Genomic DNA, 22,999 nt, shown 5'->3' on the forward strand with positions numbered 1-22,999 from the left:
AGCAGGGACAGATTTAGGAAGCTGGTCAGAGTTGATGGAGGGAAGATGGATGAAGATAAATAAATACAGAACAATCCTGGAAGAAGAAAAGCTGTTGGAGGCTGTAAAAGACTGGAGATCTTCCAGCAAGACGATGACCCTAAACATACAGCCAGAGCTACAGTGGAGCTATAATGATTTAGATCAGAGAATATTCATGTGTTAGAATGATCCAGTTAAAGTCCTAAAGACCTAAATCTCATTGATCTTCTGTGGAGAGACATGAAAACTGCTGTTCACAGACACAACGCTCTCCATCCAACCTGACTGATCTTCAGCTGATTTATAAAGAAGAATGGAGGAAAAATCTCTAGATAAAGTCTCTAGATGATCAAAGCGGGTAGAAATAAACCCTAAAAGACCTGAAGCTGTAACTTCAGAGAAAAGTGTCTCTACTAAGTGTAGAAATAGGGGGGCTGAATACTTTTGCACGTCACTGAGTTATACATGTGGGGAGTTGAGAATGAGGACGTACCTCAGTCGGCTGCTGGTTTCTGGGAGCGGCTGGTTGGTGTCGGGCGGCGCCGGCTGACCGGAGAGCAGCAGAGACGCCTCGGCCTCTGAAACACAGATCCCAGAACAGTTAAATACCGTTAAACTGAGATTAACAGTAATCACACTGCTGCCGGACACGACACTGACCGGTCTGGATGATGCCCCGGAGCAGACCACGGGGTGTGATGTCCTCATCATACAGAGAAGAGGAGGACACGACCGGAGTCTTCACCGCCCGACTCTGAGACCGCCTCCTTTTAGTGGGAGGAGCCGGAGACTGAGAACTGCTCTACACAGCAAACAGATTCATTACATCACCATTAATAACAGTAACACCAACTATAAACACTTATTAACACTTATTAACACTTATTAACACAATAATCTGAAACTTAAACAGTTTTATTAACGATATAAACACCGAGTCAGTTACATATTACATATTACAACACTTACTTTTAATAACAGAATAATGTTTTCATTTATCATCATCCTTTTTTATTCATCTGACATCACTAATTAACATCAGCTGTGATGGGCAATATGCCAAAAATGTAAATTACAATATTTAGAAACACTCTAACGATAGGGATTAGTGCAATATTGCTAAAAACTGTAATTCTTTTTGCAACATATATTAAAATATAACAAAATAGTCATTTTTTAGTAAATATTATATTGTCTGTTTGTGAAATTGAACATTAGGGAGCAGAATAAATATATTGCAGTAAGTTTCATTGCTCAGGTTCACAGAATATAAAACATACTTCACAAAGTAAATAAATTAATGAAAAAAAAAACATATCAAGGTTTATATCATTATATAAATAAAATAAATAATTATACATATTATGTATAGTCCTTGATCACATGACAATAAGAGCTTAGCACACAGTAAACAGCACTGTGTGAATCTGTAGTCTAATTATGGATAAGAACATTATTCTGAGATTTAAGTTCAGGGAGAAATATTTAACCTTTATTCAAGTGAACAAACCCTGCCATTATTTACATTTTAAAAGATAATTAATCAGAGTGCATCGAATTCATTCCAGTGCGCTAAACTGTAAAACAATCCGAATCCATTCAGAAAACGTAGAATTGTTACCTAATTTCACCAGAAGTGTGCACAAGGTGTGTGCAAGACTGTAGAAAAATGTATGATATTGGGTAAAAAAATGCACATAAATTAAAGCATTTTTATATCACTGCACAAATTAAACAACCTAAAATATATATTTATTTAAATACAATGTGACTATTACATATAAAAACACTGTAATGATAATGCTGAAACGATATATTGTGTATATTTTTGCATATATTGCGATATACAGACCAAATGGACAAATAGCGTCAGAATCCTAATAACTGCCAGTAACATCATCATATTCCAAACACAGTGATTTACATTAAAATATGCTGCACTTTCAGCCAATTCATTATAACTATATTAGAATTAATATTCTGCAGATGGGGAGTTCTTCGGATGCTGAGAATAAACAGAAAAACTCAAAGAAAAGTAAACTGTGTATCACAATAATAACATTTATCAGGATACAATAGAATATTATCACATTAAACTCATATAAACAGTAAATATAAACAGTGAATATATAAGAAGTGTACCTGCTGTAGTTTGTGTTTGAGTTTGTGGCGGAGGACGCTCTGTGGGCTCTCGGCTGGTGGGAGGTTCCTGACTCTGGAGCTCCTCCTCCTGCGGGAGTCGGCCTGAGTCTGAGACACACTGCAGAACCAGGAGCATCACCATCATCACACTTATCACAATAATCACAATAATCATCTCTTAACTTTGACACAGTAAACCGGTCCCGGCTGCGTCCACTCCCCTCACCACTGTGATAAAATAACAGCTATATACTGTGAGTATAGTGAATGTGGTGAATACAGTAAGTATTGGGAATGTGGTGAGTGAGTATAATGATTGTGGTGAATAAAGTGAGCATAGTATATACAGTAAGAATAGTGAATACGGTGAGTATAGTGAATACAGTGAGTATAGTGTATACGGTGAGTATACTGTATACGCTGAGTATAGTGAATCGGTGAGTATAGTGTATACGGTGAGTATAGTGTATACGGTGAGTATAGTGAAAGTGGTGAGTATAGTGTATACGGTGAGTATAGTGAATACGGTGAGTATAGTGAATATGGTGAGTATAGTGTATACGCTGAGTATAGTGTATACGGTGAGTATAGTGAATCGGTGAGTATAGTGTATACGGTGAGTATAGTGTATACGGTGAGTATAGTGTATACGGTGAGTATAGTGTATACGGTGAGTATAGTGTATACGCTGAGTATAGTGAATATGGTGAGTATAGTGTATACGCTGAGTATAGTGTATACGCTGAGTATAGTGTATACGGTGAGTATAGTGTATACGGTGAGTATAGTGTATACGCTGAGTATAGTGAATATGGTGAGTATAGTGTATACGCTGAGTATAGTGTATACGCTGAGTATAGTGTATACGGTGAGTATAGTGTATACGGTGAGTATAGTGTATACGGTGAGTATAGTGTATACGCTGAGTATAGTGTATACGGTGAGTATAGTGTATACGCTGAGTATAGTGAATATGGTGAGTATAGTGTATACGCTGAGTATAGTGTATACGCTGAGTATAGTGTATACGCTGAGTATAGTGTATACGATGAGTATAGTGTATACGCTGAGTATAGTGTATACGCTGAGTATAGTGTATACGGTGAGTATAGTGTATACGGTGAGTATAGTGAATGTGCTCAATGTTACTCAGTGTGTTTCTATTAATGTACAGAAGTGAATTGTGTAGAATAGAACAGACTGGGTGTAGTGTGGGTTTATAATGATCTGAATCTGCTGTAAATAATAATTATAAAATGTTATTGTTTAATATCACAAATAAATAAGAGCAATATAAAACATGTAACTTATTCTACATTACAGTAAATTACTGCAGTGATCGGAGTTAAAATGAGGAGAATCATTAAATACAGAGTAAAACAGAATTATTACTGAGTTATTATTAAACTCTAATCCAGCGGCTGACCGCTGTTACTCAGATTAATCAGATTAAACTCTAATAAAACAGATCAGAACCGGTTCGGTACCTCCGGGTAACGGGAGAGCGGATCAGCTCCGAACCCAAAACCCTCCTCAGCAGAATCCGAGCCGACACCTCGTCCTCCTCCTGCTGCTCCCCCGAGTCCATTACTCACTAATAACAGCTTCAGTATTACAACTATAATCACTATAATCACTATAATCACTTTAAATCAAACTAACCCGCAGCTTTAGCTTCTGTAGCTACAACAACATTCAAACCTACTACTGATGACGCAATATCCCGCCCAGACCAGCGCGCACAGCGGCATCATGGGAGATGTAGTTTTATGTAGTTTAGTAATCCCGTTTCCGGAGTGTTTTTTCTCACACCGCATGTTTTTACTATTTCAAAGTTCAGTATTAAATAATTATTTTCTGCTTATTTACCCTGGAATACTGTTGCGCTTAAATATGTATATAATTGTTCAAAACATAAATAATTATATATAAATATATATAGAAATAATATAAACAATGAACACAAAGCTTGCAGTTTTTTTTTACACTTTTTTAATAACATTTTAGCAATCAAGTAAAGCTTTTTAAAATAAATGTAACAACTAAGTGTAATATTTATAATATTATTTATACACAGTAATTACAAGATTTTTTTTTTTTGATAAAAAAATTATATATTTAAGGTCTTTAGAGTTGCAATCAGAATGTATGCAAGTGAAACGGTCGCAAATTCAAACCACAAAAAATGTGTGTAATGTTTTAACCACAGTTTTCACAAAGAGTACAAATATTTATCAAAATTTCTTTGTTTTATTATTTTTTAAATACGGAAATGTACAAATCAAGGAGGGGAGCTTTCCAGTTTACACTACTAGTACATTTTCAGCAAATGGAAAAAATAAACAAAACAAGACAATGCTAATTAAACAAGGAAACAATAATTGTACTTTGGGCAAGTTTTACACAATTAAAAAAGCAAAGACTTCAATATTATAGAATGCTTAATATTATAGACGTTGTTCTATTCAATCTCTTAAAATATTCTAGTAAACAACGATTATCCAAAATGATAGCAAGATTAAATCTGAATATCTCTATTCAAGTTATCCATATAGTAAATTATGTCATGTGAGGTATAGTGAGGTATATCAGTACTTTTAATTGACAACCAATTACGGATGTCAGCCCAAAATAGCTTACTTTAATTACTTTTGACAAATAAATATTCTATAGATTCTGTTTCTCCAGCAGCCCGTCTGAAATATGAATATTTTATATATAAGGTTAATAATATATGTGTTTATATTATTATAATATATATATATATATATATTGTTTTCTATTCGGTGCAGCATGTAATACTTTATATTATCGGTATATTTCTGCGTGTTTACGATGTAAGAATGTGTATATGGTCGCTGTGCAGTGAAAAGCACGTATCTCCATTCTTTTATAAAGCTGCTGTTTCTCATTGTACAGAGAGGACGGGGGGTTCTGCGCAGTTCTGCGCCGATTTGACCCGCACCGACTCCGCTGTGGAACAGGAAGTGGTAAGCATTGTGGGAGGTGTAGTTCCGCTTCTAGGCCGCTGCGCTGATCAGAGCGGAGAAGATCCAAACAAACAAAAACATCAAACAAACTTTAAACAGCGGAGATCAAAGGCTTTATTAGTACCGATAGGCGAGTTTCCCGCGCCGCCATGCCGGGCTTCACGTGCTGCGTGCCGGGCTGCTATAATAACTCGCACCGGGACCGCGAGCTGCGCTTCTACACCTTCCCGAAGGACCAGACGCAGCGCGAGATCTGGCTGAAGAACATCTCGCGCGCGGGGGTCAGCGGCTGTTTCAGCACCTTTCAGCCGACCACCGGCCACCGCGTGTGCAGCGTGCACTTCCCCGGCGGCAGGAAGACCTACACCATCCGGGTCCCCACGCTCTTCCCGCTGCGGGGCGTCAACGAGCGCAAGAGCCGCAGGGGCAGGAATAAGAAGCTGTTCGCGGCGCTGCCGGGGTCCGTGCCGGGTGTCGTGACGGGTGCCGTGCCGGGTTCCGTGCCCATCATCACCAGCGTGGTGTCCATCGCCGGGGAGGGAGAAGGTAACGGGGAGACGACCGTGGTGCAAATCGGACAGAACGGGCAGTACATCACGCCGGTGGACCTGACCGCGGCGGGGAACGCTGCTGACCACAGCGAGGATTTTGTAGGCGCCGGTGCCAGTGGCAGGGATGGTGCCGGGTCCTGTGCCGGGGCCGGGTCATGTGCCGGGTCATGTGCCGGATCGACTGCCGCGTTTACGCAGGCCGCCGCAGCTGCCGCTGGAGTCCTCATCGCTGAGCAGTGTGGCGCGGGGCTGTCCGGCGAGGACCACTGCTACTCGCTGACCAACGGCACCACCTCCGCCGAGCTGCTGCGGAAACTGAACGAGCAGCGGGACATCATCGCTCTGATGGAGGTGAAGATGAAGGAGATGAAGAACACCATCCGGCAGCTCCGCATCACCGAGGCGCAGCTACAGGAGGAACTCCGGGAGAGGGACCGCTTACTGTCCGCTGCCTCCACCACCGCCGCCACCGCCAGCTCGTCTTCAACCTCGCCGTCCTCCTCGTCCTCAGTGAGGAAGAAAGTCTGACCCGCTGCGGACGAACCTGAGACCCCTGGGAACACGTTTTTATACGCTGATTTATTTTGTATGATGGTAAACTTTGCCGTGATGTAAAGAAGACAGGAAAATAAAAAAAATAAAAAACAGAAAAAATAAGCAAAATTACGATAAAAGACTCATCGAACGTCGTAAAATAACGCACACCTCTTTACGCCTGTCACTGAAGAGAGGTACTGTGTGGGCGTGGTCATGATATTGTGCTGTCCATCACAGGTGAACAAACGTTTGTTTACGTTGCTATGGCAACACATGGGCACCCCCGCCTTGAGGCAGAGAAGCATAACTGTGTGTGTGTGAATATTCGGATAGCTCGCCGGGTTCAGTTGCTCAGACTAGAAGAGACATGCTAATGCTATGTCAGCCTTACGATTGGTAGGGGGTTCTGCTGACATCAGCCTGACCCACTTTTAGCCCCGCTCATTCTTTCTGCATCCAGTGGAGAGTGATAGTGGTGAAATACAGCAGAGATTTATTCGACTTCAGGGGGAATTCATAACAAGTTCTTTGAACACAGAAGAACCAGAGGAGTAAATGAGCCGATTAGAATCAGAACTCTTTAGCTTCCCAGGGGCGAATAAAAGAGAAGAAAAGATAAACTGTGTTTCAGAGCTTCTGAGAGAAAAGTAAAGCTGCAAGGCGACGATTATCTCTGACTGTTGCGCTGGATAATCCAGGTCCAGGCTCTAAAGATCTGCAGGCAGGTGGAACCAAACCCTGGGACGGATTTGAAGCATCTGGACCTGGATTACCCAACTCTAATGTAGCTAATTAGCTAGTTCACCTGTTTGAGGAAGTTCCCTTGTTTTTAGGCTTCTAGCTTTCTTCATTATTAGCTGAGCATCTTGTAGTAGAAAGATACTTTATTAATGCAGCGTTTTCCAGCCCGTCGAGTCCTGCAGTCCCACAGCTCTCTGCACATTTTAGTGTTTATACTGCTTTAAGGTTCTTAGTGCACTAAATATTAACATACTAACTCCTGATGAACAGTGATGAACACTACAGCTGCAGCTAATGATTATTTTGGTAGTTAATTAATCTGAAGAGTATTTTAGTTATTTAGTAATTAGTAGGTAATTGGGACACAGCCTAAGTGCCGCGCGTTGGGCCTCCAGAACCCGGGCTGAGAAACACTGCTGTAAGTAAATGAATTAAAGTTAGGTCATCAATCTGTGTGTGTTGTAGAATCATCACACACTCGCGAGCAGCTCGGACTGGGACTTTTACAACCCAGACATGGAGAATGCGGGTCCGGAAAGTTTAACCCCCCCCCCCCCCCCCCCAACTCCCCCAGGGGTCGAGATTCCAGCAGCATCCCCATGAGGGTTCTGTACAGGAGCCCAACTGTGTGGATACCCCCCCCCCCACCCCCCCCAGTCCAGCCAGATATAATTAACTCTAAACTCTTCCTCCACCTGTTTTTTGGAAATATGAATAAATTTGTGTAGAATGATCAGAATATTTACCTGATATTTAATCCCAGTTCTGATTAAAGAGGATCAGGTTCAGACCTGGGCAGAAGAACATCATCCTGATCTGGATTCCTCTGGACCTGGATTCTCCACACTGAACTTTTCGTTCTTGTTTTATTTGTTTTTTTAAGTGTGTTTAAGTGTGATGTAAAGTGATGATGAGGTTTTGCTCTGGGCTGCAGTTCTCCTGGATCTTCACCTGGATGACGTTGTGTTCGAGTCCAGAACCGGATTTGTTATTATTCACTTTTTTAAATATCTGAGTGGAATTAAGAGAATCTGTTCCAGGATTTTCACCTGTTTGTAGAAAAGACCCGAGAGCTTAAATTAAAAATAAAAATCACAGACTGCTGAGTCTCTTTAGCTGCAGTTTTTGTTATTGTGATGAACAGTATATGTGATATCACATTTCATAAAGAGATTTTTTTTTTTCTGTCGCAGAGCACCTTCACACTAATCAGGTTTAGAATTTAGATAAAAGAACAAACAACACTCTGAACATAAAATATTAATATATAAAACAGTCATCAGTATAACGTTTAACCTCACAAACCCTACTTTTATTATTCATATTTAAATACTAATGCAGAATAACTGAAGTATCTTGTGGAGTCCCACAGGGTTCAGTTGTTGCACCAATTAAACTGAATTATTACAACAGTTTATCATTATTGTATTGCAGCTTTTAATACAGAGTTTAAGGGGTTAAAACAGTGACCATCTGCATATTCCATCATAAAGCGTAGGTCTGTCTCTTATAACTATATATTTTGGGGATGAAAGTGTTGCATAAATTATTGCGTTAAACAATATTTTCCCGATAAATCATAATTTAAGTCACAATATTAATACAATAATGGCATTATAATGCAGTTCAACATTAGCCTGAAAAAGCTAATTGCTATTTATGATGGATATTTAGACGCTGGAATTTGAATGAAATATGTTTAAATATTTTAAATAAATATAAAGTAAATAATAATAGAGTAAACAGTGAGAGACTGACTCATTCTGATTAATTAAACAGAATTAACGGGCTGTCTGTACTTTTTTTTAACAGGCCTAAAAAAGACGGTAATTAATGCTGTTCTCCTGGATAAACAGTGAATAAAGAATACTCAGTTCTGAACAGTAAATTTTATCTACTGCTTACATCATGAAAACATCTTAAATTTGTACCATTTTCCCACTCATTTATACAATATAAACATAGTTATTTTCTGACAGGTCTGTGATGCATGTGGTGATAATTTTGATTAGATCACAGATCTGATCAATAATCACTACTTTAAAATGATCAGTTTAATATTTATAGGTTTGTTTAAGTAAAATCAACATTGTGGTTCATTACAGACAACATTTCTCCCAAATTCCAAATAAAAATATTCTCATTTAGAGCATTTATTTACAGAAAATGAGAAATCTCCACACCTGAATACCATTAAAAACCTCTGGAATATAATCAAGAGGAAGATGGATGATCACAAACCATCAAACCACCAAACTGAACTGCTTGAATTTTTACACCAGGAGTAAAGCAGCATAAAGTTATCCAAAAGCAGTGTGTAAGACTGGTGGAGGAGAACATGATGCCAAGATGCATGAAAATAAAACTGTGATTAAAAACCAGGATTATTCCACCAAATATTGATTATTTCTGAACTCTTAAAACTTTATAAATATGAACTTGTTTTCTTTGCATTATTTGAGGTCTGAAAGTTCTGCATCTTTTTTGTTATTTCAGTCATTTCTCATTTTCTGTAAATAAATGCTCTAAATGAGAATATTTTTATTTGTAATTTGGGAGAAATGTTGTCTGTAGTTTATAGAATAAAACAACAATGTTCATTTTACTCAAACATAAACCTATAAATAGCACAATCAGAGAAACTGATTCAGAAACTGAAATGGTGTCTATTTTTTTACAGATGTTTATATCGCAATATGTATCAATGTTTATTTACAGTGAAATGATTCTTAAACACAATTTCAATATTTTATTATCAGTATTTATTACAGCAAACATTTCATGATTTGTTAAATTTTATTTTCATGACATTGTCCACACTGACACCAGAAATATGGTCCAGATCATGTGACTGTAGGAAAGAACCTCTTTTTGTGGAGTTTAGTAAAAACCATATCATACATTTACGACATTTAATAAGAATTCAGAAATAAATCTATAAATACAAACAGATCAATCAGTTTTAATCAGTTGAAACCCTGCAGTACGGGTTTATCCCGTTTCTGTAAATAAATGTATATTAATGATTAATAAACGTAAATCACACACAGATCCCTCACAGACAAAACCCCGTATCTCCACTCCGGCCGGTGGTAGAGTATTAAAGTCGTAATCGTTTGATGTCCTCACTGCGGAAATCCACCCTGAGCGCCAGGACCTGCCGCACCTCCGCCGGGGTCAGGCGCCACGTCAGAGGGCCCGAGTTCGGCCCCCAGTAATCCAGGATCTCCGACACCTGGAGCCCAGAAGAAGAAGAACAGCAGGATTTTAATTCTGATATAAAAAATAGCAGACTTTTCACTCATTCACTGATCCAACACCTTCTGCTCTGTGTTTCCAATATTACAGTAAATATATTACAGTACATATATTACAGTAAATATATTACAGTAAATATATTACAGTACATATATTACAGTACATATATTACAGTAAATATATTACAGTAAATATATTACAGTAAATATATTACAGTACATATATTACAGTACATATATTACAGTACATATATTACAGTAAATATATTACAGTAAATATATTACAGTACATATATTACAGTAAATATATTACAGTAAATATACGTCCACAAGTGCCAATCTTCAGACCCAATTACAACCTGGAACAATGAGGCTCAAATCTGATTTTTTGCTCAAAGTGGATCAGATCTGATTTTTTTTATGGCTGTGTGAACGTGCCAAATCCGCTTTTTACAAATCAGATTTGAGCAGCAAAAGATGCTCCACATATGAGCTGCTAACTCATCCATTTCCCTTTATAAAGCTACGAGTCTCTCCTCTCTCTAATATGAGGGTTTTTGTTGTTGGTGAAGAAGGAGGCGTTTATACAGGTATCAATGTGCAGCATGTGAGACGCTTCAGGAACAGATTCTGTGTTCACATTACACACAGATACAGATCACTTACATTTACAGTGAACGAGAACCGACAAGATACACAAATCTGATCTGAGCAAAAAATCTGATTTGAGGAAAGCGGCTGATAATGTGAACGTAGCATTTGGACTTAAATAAATGTTCATGTCCTCAGTAATAAAAGGTCTTCAGGTATTTTTGGAAATTACAATAAAAAACTCCTTATTTGAGCAGCGAGTTTTTATTAGCGCAGTAAAACACAAATATTAGAATAAATACAAATAATATTCCTACAGAAAGTGGTGATTCGAGTAACGTAGTGAGTATAGTGATTGTGAATTTAGTAAGTGTAATGATTATGAGTATAGTGAGTGATGGTGTGTGTAGTGATGTAGTAAGTGTAGTAAGTATAGTGATGGTGTGTGTAGTGATTGTGAGTGTAGTGAGTATAGTAAGTATAGTGATGGTGTGTGTGTAGTGATTGTGAGTGTAGTGATTGTGGGTGTAGTGAGTATAGTAAGTATAGTGATGGTGTGTGTGTAGTGATTGTGAGTGTAGTGAGTATAGTAAGTGTAGTGATTGTGAATGTAGTGATTGTGAGTGTAGTGAGTATAGTAAGTGTAGTGATTGTGAGTGTAGTGATTGTGGGTGTAGTGAGTATAGTAAGTATAGTCATAGGCGTAGGAACCGGGGGGGATGGGTGGGACATGTCCCACCCAATATTAGAAACAGGTGGATTTGTCCCCCCCAAAAATGATATCAGTTCGCTCAGGTCAGCTGTACTATTAATGAGGAGACAGACCGGACCAATCACGGAGCTGGTTCAGGTATTAAGTCCCGCCTCTCAGTAGAAACAGCCAATCAGCTTGCTGGCGGCGCGCGGAGCAGAGGCAGTTTGCTGTTGGGGAAGCCCCGCCCCCTCGCTGTGAGATTTAGCAGCGGGATCGGGACGCAGCAGCTTCAGCTGATTTTAAAACAGATATGGATATACGGAGATTTTACTAAGAGAAAGGTAACGATAGGCTAACCACTTCAACTGTGATGATATGTTTCTGATAGCTGGTTAAAAATACACGTCTCTGAATCAGCACACAGTTTACACCCACTGTGATTAATAAACTGCAGCTGTGTTAGTGTGTAAGCTTATCTTTGGAATTAGCTTGATTGGGAGTCAGGATTAAAGGAAAAAAATAAAATATATATGTAATGTTTCCCTGTACCTGATCAGCTAATCACTTTAATTTTCAAACTGTTTATTCATTTAGGATTACAGGACTTACTGTGAGCTATAATGAACGAACATTGATTTAACTAACTAGTTATCTAGAAGCTGGATGTAGATGATCGCCAGAATTTCGTACAGTACTTTAAGTTGGTAGTTTAAAGCAGTTACTTAACCCTGATCACTGCCCTAAACTAGTGTTTTCCACCTGATCAGCTAATAAACAGTCATTTACTGAGTTTACCTGTTAAAATCCTTTAGCCCCCTATGGAGCCTAAATTAATCATGTATATCCACCAGAGGAAGCTCTAGAATATGCAGAACAGTGTTAATATGCAGTAGAATATATAAGAACTGGGTTGAGAAACACTGCTGTAACGTGACTTCTGTTCATTTGTAGTTCACAGTAAGACCACATATCCTGATGTTTATAAAAGTCTCTATGAAACGTAAAGTTACATTCTTTTACATAAAAGGACACCATCTTAAGAAGAGCTCTCAGTAGAAAAAAATAAAAGTGCAGGAGAAAATGTAAATATACAACAGAATTGACAATATTATTTTAAATATTAGGTGATAACTGATAATTTTTGTTATATGTATATAATCCAGACATTGCATGCATAATTTTTCTAACAACATTAACTGTAATGTGGAGTAACATGTTTAGGTTGTAAAATCACCTTATAATAATAATAATTTACTTTTAATTAAAAGTAATTTCCACAAATGTTGTTCTAGGAAACTATTGGGTGGGCTTGGGTTCATATTGGCAAATGTGTCCCCCCCAATATCAAGCCCGCTCCTACGCCCTTGAGTATAGTGATGGTGTGTGTGTAGTGATTGTGAGTGTAGTGATTGTGAGTGTAGTGATTGTGGGTGTAGTGAGTATAGTAAGTGTAGTGATTGTGTGTGTAGTGATGTAGTAAGTGTAGTAAGTATAGTGATGGTGTAAGTGTAGTAATTGTGAGTGTAGTGATTGTGAGTGTAGTGATTGTGAGTGTAGTGATTGTGAGTGTAGTAAGTATTGTGATGGTGTAAGTGTAGTGATTGTGAGTGTAGTGAGTGTTGTAAGTGTAGTGATTGTGAGTGTAGTGAGTATAGTAAGTATAGTGATGGTGTAAGTGTAGTGATTGTGAGTGTAGTGATTGTGAGTGTAGTGATTGTGAGTGTAGTGATTGTGAGTGTAGTAAGTATTGTGATGGTGTAAGTGTAGTGATTGTGAGTGTAGTGAGTGTTGTAAGTGTAGTGATTGTGAGTGTAGTGAGTATAGTAAGTATAGTGATGGTGTAAGTGTAGTGATTGTGAGTGTAGTGAGTGTTGTAAGTGTAGTAATTGTGAGTGTAATAAGTAGGGGTGGGAATCGATTACTATCTCACGATTCGATTCGATTCCGATTTTTGATTCAAAACGATTTGAATTATAAATATTTCTGCTTCTGGCTTATGAATCTTATTGAAAAAAAAACCCTCCATAATATACACTGGTCCTGGAGCAAGTAATGTGTTACAAAAACAATAAAATGTGCAGGAATGTGGGTCCTCAGTGACAGAGGAATCACTGGGATATCACAATGACGTTAATGAACAATAAATAAATAATAAATAACACTGCTTTATTACCAGGCTACTAGCGGTGGTGTGTAGGTGACGCTGCTGGGCTGATGTGATGATAGCAGTGGAGCGCTAAAGTTCAGGAGCAGCTGCTGATTAACTAGTTAATTTAAGGTGGTTGTATTTCTTCAGAAAGGGGGCAGGAGGTGGAGAAATTAATTCATATTGTCCATTCCTTAATTCCTCTGTGATGAGGAGCTGAAATTAGCTCTGATTAGCTTATTGTTATTTTTCCGTTCCGCCTTAAATGCTGCAGCCCGCTGCCACCTGTAGCGTTATTTAAGGTGGAACTGGAAAGTTAGCTAGTTAGCTAGCTAACAGTTACTGAAACTAACTACTAGCGATCTTTTTTATGCTTGTTATGAAGCATTCTGCCATAAAACATTGAAACTACACGTTAATCTAAGGTAATATAATGCTTGTTCTGCCATCTTACCGGTGATTCTCAAACACCTACGCTCTGTGTGTGTCTGGAAGATCTCCAAAGGGACAAGCGCTATCCCCAGGGTTGCCAGGTCCAACAAAAATACCCAGCCCAAAATCAGTCTAAAACCCGCCCCTCAGAATCGATTTTGGGACATTTTAAATCGATTCTGAATCGTAGTAAATGAGAATCAAGATTCTTATGTGAATCGATTTTTTGGCACACCTCTAGTAATAAGTATAGTGATGGTGTAGTGATTGTGAGTGTAGTGAGTGTTGTAAGTGTAGTAATTGTGAGTGTAGTGATTGTGAGTGTAGTGATGTAGTGAGTGTAATAAGTATAGTGATGGTGTAAGTGTAGTGATTGTGATTGTAGTGAGTGTTGTAAGTGTAGTGATTGTGAGTGTAGTGATTGTGAGTGTAGTGATGTAGTGAGTGTAATAAGTATAGTGATGGTGTAAGTGTAGTAATTGTGAGTGTAGTGATTGTGAGTGTAGTGATTGTGAGTGTAGTGATTGTGAGTGTAGTAAGTATTGTGATGGTGTAAGTGTAGTGATTGTGAGTGTAGTGAGTGTTGTAAGTGTAGTGATTGTGAGTGTAGTGAGTATAGTAAGTATAGTGATGGTGTGTGTAGTGATGTAGTAAGTGTAGTAAGTATAGTGATGGTGTAAGTGTAGTGATTGTGAGTGTAGTGAGTGTTGTAAGTGTAGTAATTGTGAGTGTAGTGATTGTGAGTGTAATAAGTATAGTGATGGTGTAGTGATTGTGAGTGTAGTGAGTGTTGTAAGTGTAGTAATTGTGAGTGTAGTGATTGTGAGTGTAGTGATGTAGTGAGTGTAATAAGTATAGTGATGGTGTAAGTGTAGTAATTGTGAGTGTAGTGATTGTGAGTGTAGTGATTGTGAGTGTAGTGATTGTGAGTGTAGTAAGTATAGTGATGGTGTAAGTGTAGTGATTGTGAGTGTAGTGAGTGTTGTAAGTGTAGTGATTGTGAGTGTAGTGATGTAGTGAGTGTAATAAGTATAGTGATGGTGTAAGTGTAGTGATTGTGAGTGTAGTGAGTGTTGTAAGTGTAGTAATTGTGAGTGTAGTGATTGTGAGTGTAGTGATGTAGTGAGTGTAATAAGTATAGTGATGGTGTAAGTGTAGTGATTGTAAGTGTAGTGATGTACTGATGTAGTGAAGCTTCTGGTGAATGCAGTGTAAATTGGGGGGTGTTAGTAATAATCTGTACTCTGGTGAAAAGGAACGTACCCTCTCCAGGTTGAGGATTGTTGCCATCTGCGTCAGTCGTGCAAATTTATCTCGGATGGTCCAGGACGTGACGGACGACAGGTACGCCACCAGCGACCGCAGCTCCTTATCAAACTGCAGACCACCCAGCTGCAGGAGATACGAGGTCAGGTGATCAGATTGTGGGAGAGGAGATACGAGGTCAGGTGATCAGGTTGTGGGGGAGGAGATATGAGGTCAGGTGATCAGGTTGGGGGGGGGAGATACGAGGTCAGGTGATCAGGTTGTGGGGGAGGAGATATGAGGTCAGGTGATCAGGTTGTGGGGGAGGAGATACGAGGTCAGGTGATCAGGTTGTGGGGGAGGAGATAGGAGGTCAGGTGATCAGGTTGTGGGGGAGGAGATAGGAGGTCAGGTGATCAGGTTGTGGGGGAGGAGATACGAGGTCAGGTGATCAGGTTGTGGGGGAGGAGATATGAGGTCAGGTGATCAGGTTGTGGGGGAGGAGATATGAGGTCAGGTGATCAGGTTGTGGGGGAGGAGATATGAGGTCAGGTGATCAGGTTGTGGGGGAGGAGATATGAGGTCAGGTGATCAGGTTGTGGGGGAGAAGATATGAGGTCAGGTGATCAGGTTGTGGGGGAGGAGATAGGAGGTCAGGTGATCAGGTTGTGGGGGAGGAGATATGAGGTCAGGTGATCAGGTTGTGGGGAGGAGATACGAGGTCAGGTGATCAGGTTGGGGGGGGAGATACGAGGTCAGGTGATCAGGTTGTGGGGAGGAGATACGAGGTCAGGTGATCAGGTTGTGGGGGAGGAGATACGAGGTCAGGTGATCAGGTTGTGGGGGAGGAGATACGAGGTCAGGTGATCAGGTTGTGGGGGAGGAGATATGAGGTCAGGTGATCAGGTTGGGGGGGAGGGGGGGTGACTCACCCGGCTGAAGGTACATTTAAACACAGTCTTTTCCAGCTGGATGGAGATCAGACTGGTCATCAGGCTGCTCAGAGTGTCGTAGATCAGAGGAGACAATCCAACCTGAGGAGAAAAGAACAGTCTTACCAAACACCACCTCACACTGCCTCACACTACCCCACACTACCAAACACCACCACACACTACCAAACACCACCTCACACTACCAAACACCACTTCACACTGCCTCACACTACCCCACACTACCAAACACCACCACACACTACCAAACACCACCTCACACTACCAAACACCACCACACACAACCAAACACCACCTCACACTGCCTCACACTACCCCACACTACCCCACACTACCAAACACCACCACACACTACCAAACACCACCTCACACTACCAAACACCACTTCACACTTCCAAACACCACCTCACACTGCCTCACACTACCCCACACTACCAAACACCACCACATACTACCAAACACCACCTCACACCGCCTCACACTACCAAACACCACCACACACTACCAAACACCACCTCACACTGCCTCACACTACCCCACACTACCAAACACCACCACACACTACCAAACACCACCTCACACTACCAAACACCACCTCACACTACCAAACACCACCTCACACTGCCTCACACTAACCCACACTACCAAACACCACCACACACTACCAAACACCACCTCACACTACCAAACACCACCTCACACTGCCTCACACTACCAAACACCACCACACACTACCAAACACCACCTCACACTACCAAACACCACCTCACACTACCAAACATCAACACACACTACCAAACACCACCTCTCACTACCAAACACCACCTCACACTACCAAACACCATCATACACTACCTCACACCACCTCACACTACCAAACACCATCATACACTACCTCACACTACCAAACACCACCTCACACTACCAACCACCTCACCACACTACCAAACACCACACTGCTGCCTCACCCCACTGCACACAACTTCACGCCACCACACACCACACACCACCTCACCTTAAATTCAGCCATGAGCTGCTCCAGCTGGACGATGAGCTGCTGAACCCACGGATCATTCGCTTCATATTCACTGAACTCCTCCTGAAACAGAAAACACTGAATTTCTGCTGCTCCGCCCGTTTTTATTATTAACATTATTATTATTATCATTATTAATATTATTATTATTATTAACATTATTATTATTATTATTATTATTATTATTATTATTATTATCATTATTATTATTATTATTAACATTATTATTAACATTATTATTAACATTATTATTATTAACATTATTATTATTATTATTATTATTAACATTATCATTATTAACATTATTATTATTATTAACATTATTATTTTTAACATTATTATTATTTACATAATAATAATAATTATTATTATTATTATTATGTAAATAATAATAATAATAATAATGTTAATAATAATAATGTTAATATTAATGTAAATAATAATAATTATTATTATTATTATTGTTGTTGTTGTTGTTGTTATTAATATTATTAATATTAATATTAATATTATTATTATTAATAAAATTAAGAATAATTAACTAAGAAGATAAGAATAATAGTGTGCAGTGGTGAGTAGTGTGCAGTGGTGAGTAGTGAGCAGTGGTGAGTAGTGTGCAGTAGTGAGCAGTGGTGAGTAGTGTGCAGTGGTGAGTAGTGTGCAGTGGTGAGTAGTGTGCAGTGGTGAGTAGTGTGCAGTGGTGAGTAGTGTGCAGTGGTGAGTAGTGAGCAGTGGTGAGTAGTGAGCAGTGGTGAGTAGTGTGCAGTGGTGAGTAGTGTGCAGTGGTGAGTAGTGAGCAGTGGTGAGTAGTGTGCAGTGGTGAGTAGTGTGCAGTGGTGAGTAGTGAGCAGTGGTGAGTAGTGAGCAGTGGTGAGTAGTGTGCAGTGGTGAGTAGTGTGCAGTGGTGAGTAGTGAGCAGTGGTGAGTAGTGAGCAGTGGTGAGTAGTGTGCAGTGGTGAGTAGTGAGCAGTTTTTTTTTATATAAATTACATCACCATAGTGCAGAACTGAACTAGTATAATTCCTCCACTATTGTTTTGTAGTGTGAACGGGTAAACAGGATTTATTCCTATAAAGGAATCACAGCTTTTATATGAGTTTATTAATATGCGATTTAAGAGATTTTTTTCATCGAGCCAGATGCTGAGATATTTATATTCACTAACTCGTTCGATGCTGGAGAAGAAATAGTTCTGGAATTTAAAATAATATTTGAAAATCTGGAAATCAGTTCTCTGATCCACTTCCTGTTTACTTCCTGTAAACTCATACCTCCTCAATATTGTGTGACACAGACAGGAAGTTGCTGATCCAGGGCTTCACTTGTGGTTTGATGGCCGTGTTGTTCAGCTCCTGAAGCCCCTCCTAAACATCAACACACACACACACACACACACATACACACACACAACAGGTGTGTTCAGGTACATTTCTGGAGTTTTATCTTGTTTATCTTGGTAACAGAAAACACAGGAGCTCCACTGACTGAATACGACCTAGACAGACGCCAACAGTCAGACGTTCATCGCTATCTCGGTAACACAGGCGCGCCGCGTGTACCCTCCTGTCTCTTAAAGTACACACAGGCACACGCACACGCACACACACACACACGCACACAGTACACAGTAAACACACACACAGTACAAACACATGCAAACACACACGCACGCACACACGCGCACGCACACACCACACACAAACACAAACACACACGCACACAGTACACACAAACACACGCAATCACACGCAAACACACACACACGCACACACGCGCACGCACACACCACACACAAACACACACGCACACAGTACACACACAGTACACACACACAGTACACACAAACACACACGCACGCGCACACACACACACACACACACACACACAAATAAATGCATATTCATACTTTATTTTTCTCCACGCTGTTCTTCAATATTCAGAACCTACTACTACACACAACTTCACACACCCCTACACACACACAACTTCACACACCCCTACAAACACACAACTTCACACACCCCTACAAACACACAACTTCACACACCCCTACAAACACACAACTTCACACACCCCTACAAACACACAACTACACACACCCCTACACACACACACACCTACACACACCCCTACAAACACACAACTACACACACCCCTACACATACACACACAACTTCACACACCCCTACAAACACACAACTACACACACCCCTACACACACACACACCTACACACACCCCTACAAACACACAACTACACATACATACACACACCTACACACACCCCTACAAACACACAACTACACACACATACACACACACCTACACACACCCCTACACACACACACCTACACACACCCCTACAAACACACAACTACACATACATACACACACCTACACACACCCCTACACACACACACCTACACACACCCCTACAAACACACAACTACACATACATACACACACCTACACACACCCCTACACACACACACCTACACACACCCCTACAAACACACAACTACACATACATACACACACCTACACACACCCCTACACACACACACCTACACACACCCCTACAAACACACATACACACACAACTACACACACCCCTACAAACACACAACTACACACACATACACACACCTACACTCACCCCTACACACCCCTACAAACACACAACTACACACACATACACACACAACTACACACACCCCTACACACACACACACACCTACACACACCCCTACACACACACACACCCCTACACACACCCCTACAAACACACAACTACACATACATACACACACCTACACACACCCCTACACACACCCCTACAAACACACAACTACACACACATACACACACAACTACACACACCCCTACACACACACACACACCTACACACACCCCTACACACACACACACCCCTACACACACCCCTACAAACACACAACTACACATACATACACACACCTACACACACCCCTACACACACCCCTACAAACACACAACTACACACACATACACACACAACTACACACACCCCTACACACACACACACACCTACACACACCCCTACACACACACACACACAACTACACACACATACACACACAACTACACACACACCCCTACACACACACACACACCTACACACACCCCTACAAACACACAACTACACATACATACACACCTACACACACCCCTACACACACCCCTACAAACACACAACTACACACACATACACACACAACTACACACACACACCTACACACACCCCTACACACACACCCCTACAAACACACAACTACACACACATACACACACAACTACACACACACCCCTACACACACACACACACCTACACACACCCCTACAAACACACAACTACACATACATACACACCTACACACACCCCTACACACACCCCTACAAACACACAACTACACACACATACACACACAACTACACACACACACCTACACACACCCCTACACACACACAACTACACATACATACACACACCTACACACACCCCTACACACACCCCTACAAACACACAACTACACACACATACACACACAACTACACACACACCCCTACACACACACACACACCTACACACACCCCTACAAACACACAACTACACATACATACACACCTACACACACCCCTACACACACCCCTACAAACACACAACTACACACACATACACACACAACTACACACACACACCTACACACACCCCTACACACACACCCCTACAAACACACAACTACACACACACCTACACACACACCTACACACACCCCTACACACACACCTACACACACACCTACACACACCCCTACAAACACCCCTACAAACACACACCTACACACACCCCTACAAACACACAACTACACACAAATACACACACAACTACACACACACCTACACACACACCTACACACACACCTACAAACACACCTACAAACACACCTACAAACACACAACTACACACACAACTACACACACAACTACACACACAACTACACGCACAACTACACACACACCTACACACACACCTACAAACACACAACTACACACACAACTACACACACACCTACACACACACCTACAAACACACAACTACACACACAACTACACACACAACTACACACACAACTACACACACACCTACACACACACCTACACACACACCTACAAACACACCTACAAACACACCTACAAACACACAACTACACACACAACTACACACACAACTACACACACAACTACACACACAACTACACACACAACTACACACACACACCTACACACACACACATACAGTGATGGTATAGTTACTTTGAAAAAGTAATCCGATTACTGATTACTGATTACTCCTTTAAAAAGTAACTTAGTTACTTTATGGATTACTTGATTTTAAAAGTAACTAAGTTACTTTACAAGTTACTTTATTAGTTACTTTCAGCAGCTGCAGACACCACCTCCCGCCGCCTTAACATAAACATTATAACCAGTTTTACCAATACTGCCTTTATTGGAAAATGCATTTTTTAACAGCAACAATTTATCTCTATTAAGTTTAACTATTTCCTAAAAAAAATAGTTTTTTTTTTATAAAAATAAAAAAAATAACTTAGCATAAATCTTTTTTTTATAAAAAATAAAATATGGTCTTTCTTGATTTTACTAAACATAAATACTTGTTTTTATAAAAAATATATAAAATAAAGAAAGTCTTTCTTGACCTGAAATATTTAACACTGTAAAACTGAACATTGAAGCTGTTGTTCTCTGCAGGGCAGCAAGGAGTGGTTTTATAAAACAGAACCGTGTATATGGTCTAGACCAGGGATCACATATATGCAGACTGACGCTGTCCAATACGGACCCATACCGGACCCAACTACTGAGAAGGATTTAATTCTGACAGTGTTCATTTAAAGCACCGGAACTTTTCTTGTCTTTACGGTATGTGCGCTCTGCGCCACAGTGAACTTCCAATCACGTGTGGTGTAAAATCTTTAAACGCTCTCCTCTGCCAATCAAATTTGTGGCAGACCGCTTCCCTGGCTAGTGAATTGGGACTCGGCCGCAAAAAAAAAAACGAGAACTGGCGGAAACTAAAGACACGCCGAGCGCGAGAGAGAGAGAGACAGGGGAGAAAGCGAGACGCGTGTGATTGGGGAAGAGCGGAGGGGGAATGGGTAAGGGAGCGGTGTGTGTGTGTGTGTGTGTGTGTGTGTGTGGAGGAGATGAGGTGGAGAGAGAGAGAGAGAGAGAGTAACGCACAGTGACTTAAATAAGTAACTTTAATCTGATTACTGGATTGGAAATAGTAACGCGTTAGATTACTCGTTACTGAAAAAAAGGGTCAGATTAGAGTAACGCGTTACTGACATCACACACAACTACACACACACAACTACACACACACACACACAACTACACACACACAACTACACACACACACACACACCTACACAAATGCTGTTATTGTCTCACCTGTAGAAGGTCCTTGAACTTGCTGGAGGTGTTCACCAGGTCAGACAGACAGCTGTCTATCTTTGCCTGAGCGTGCTCTGACCCCGCCCCCTGACTGAACAGCTTGGCACAATCACTCTAAACAAAACAGAAACAGCATGCTGTAA

The 22,999-nt window shown here is 40.5% G+C and overlaps 3 protein-coding genes and 1 long non-coding RNA gene across 10 annotated transcripts in view; 2 read left to right on the forward strand and 2 right to left on the reverse strand.

The window, feature by feature from the left end:
* LOC103024408 (trichohyalin) overlaps positions 1-3,900 on the reverse strand; it is a 40,600-nt gene extending 36,700 nt beyond the window's left edge. For both annotated transcript variants that reach the window (XM_049473684.1, XM_049473683.1), the window contains exons 1-4: positions 3,651-3,900; positions 2,164-2,281; positions 682-823; positions 515-599 (exon numbers count right to left, since the gene is read on the reverse strand). In XM_049473684.1, the coding sequence (XP_049329641.1) occupies positions 515-599; positions 682-823; positions 2,164-2,281; positions 3,651-3,751 (446 nt within the window). In that variant the 5' untranslated portion in view covers positions 3,752-3,900. The remainder of the gene's footprint in view (positions 1-514; positions 600-681; positions 824-2,163; positions 2,282-3,650) is intronic.
* Positions 3,901-5,113: 1,213 nt separating this feature from the next.
* Positions 5,114-8,097, forward strand: thap11 (THAP domain containing 11). The gene has a single exon (XM_022664527.2). It carries the CDS (start codon positions 5,303-5,305, stop codon positions 6,230-6,232), a length of 930 nt encoding a protein of 309 aa, XP_022520248.2. The 5' UTR covers positions 5,114-5,302; the 3' UTR covers positions 6,233-8,097.
* A 1,619-nt stretch (positions 8,098-9,716) lies between these two features.
* Positions 9,717-22,999, reverse strand: part of cog4 (component of oligomeric golgi complex 4) — a 36,981-nt gene continuing 23,698 nt past the window's right edge. The window contains exons 14-19 of the mRNA XM_049473686.1: positions 22,854-22,970; positions 18,609-18,701; positions 17,316-17,399; positions 16,280-16,381; positions 15,366-15,494; positions 9,717-10,217 (exon numbers count right to left, since the gene is read on the reverse strand). Coding sequence (XP_049329643.1) covers positions 10,083-10,217; positions 15,366-15,494; positions 16,280-16,381; positions 17,316-17,399; positions 18,609-18,701; positions 22,854-22,970 — 660 coding nt within the window. The 3' untranslated portion in view covers positions 9,717-10,082. The remainder of the gene's footprint in view (positions 10,218-15,365; positions 15,495-16,279; positions 16,382-17,315; positions 17,400-18,608; positions 18,702-22,853; positions 22,971-22,999) is intronic.
* Positions 15,444-16,259, forward strand: LOC125795224 (uncharacterized). Of its 6 annotated transcripts, none has more exons than XR_007434239.1 (4): positions 15,444-15,510; positions 15,650-15,684; positions 15,825-15,929; positions 16,171-16,259. It is a non-coding gene; the product is annotated as an uncharacterized LOC125795224 (long non-coding RNA). The 6 variants fall into 6 exon arrangements; XR_007434238.1 differs by lacking the exon at positions 15,444-15,510 and adding an exon at positions 15,519-15,580 and having other exon boundaries at positions 15,615-15,684; XR_007434236.1 differs by lacking the exon at positions 15,444-15,510 and having other exon boundaries at positions 15,527-15,684.

Source organism: Astyanax mexicanus, unplaced genomic scaffold, assembly GCF_023375975.1.
Source record: "Astyanax mexicanus isolate ESR-SI-001 unplaced genomic scaffold, AstMex3_surface scaffold_43, whole genome shotgun sequence".
NCBI classification, from domain to species: Eukaryota; Metazoa; Chordata; class Actinopteri; order Characiformes; family Acestrorhamphidae; genus Astyanax; species Astyanax mexicanus.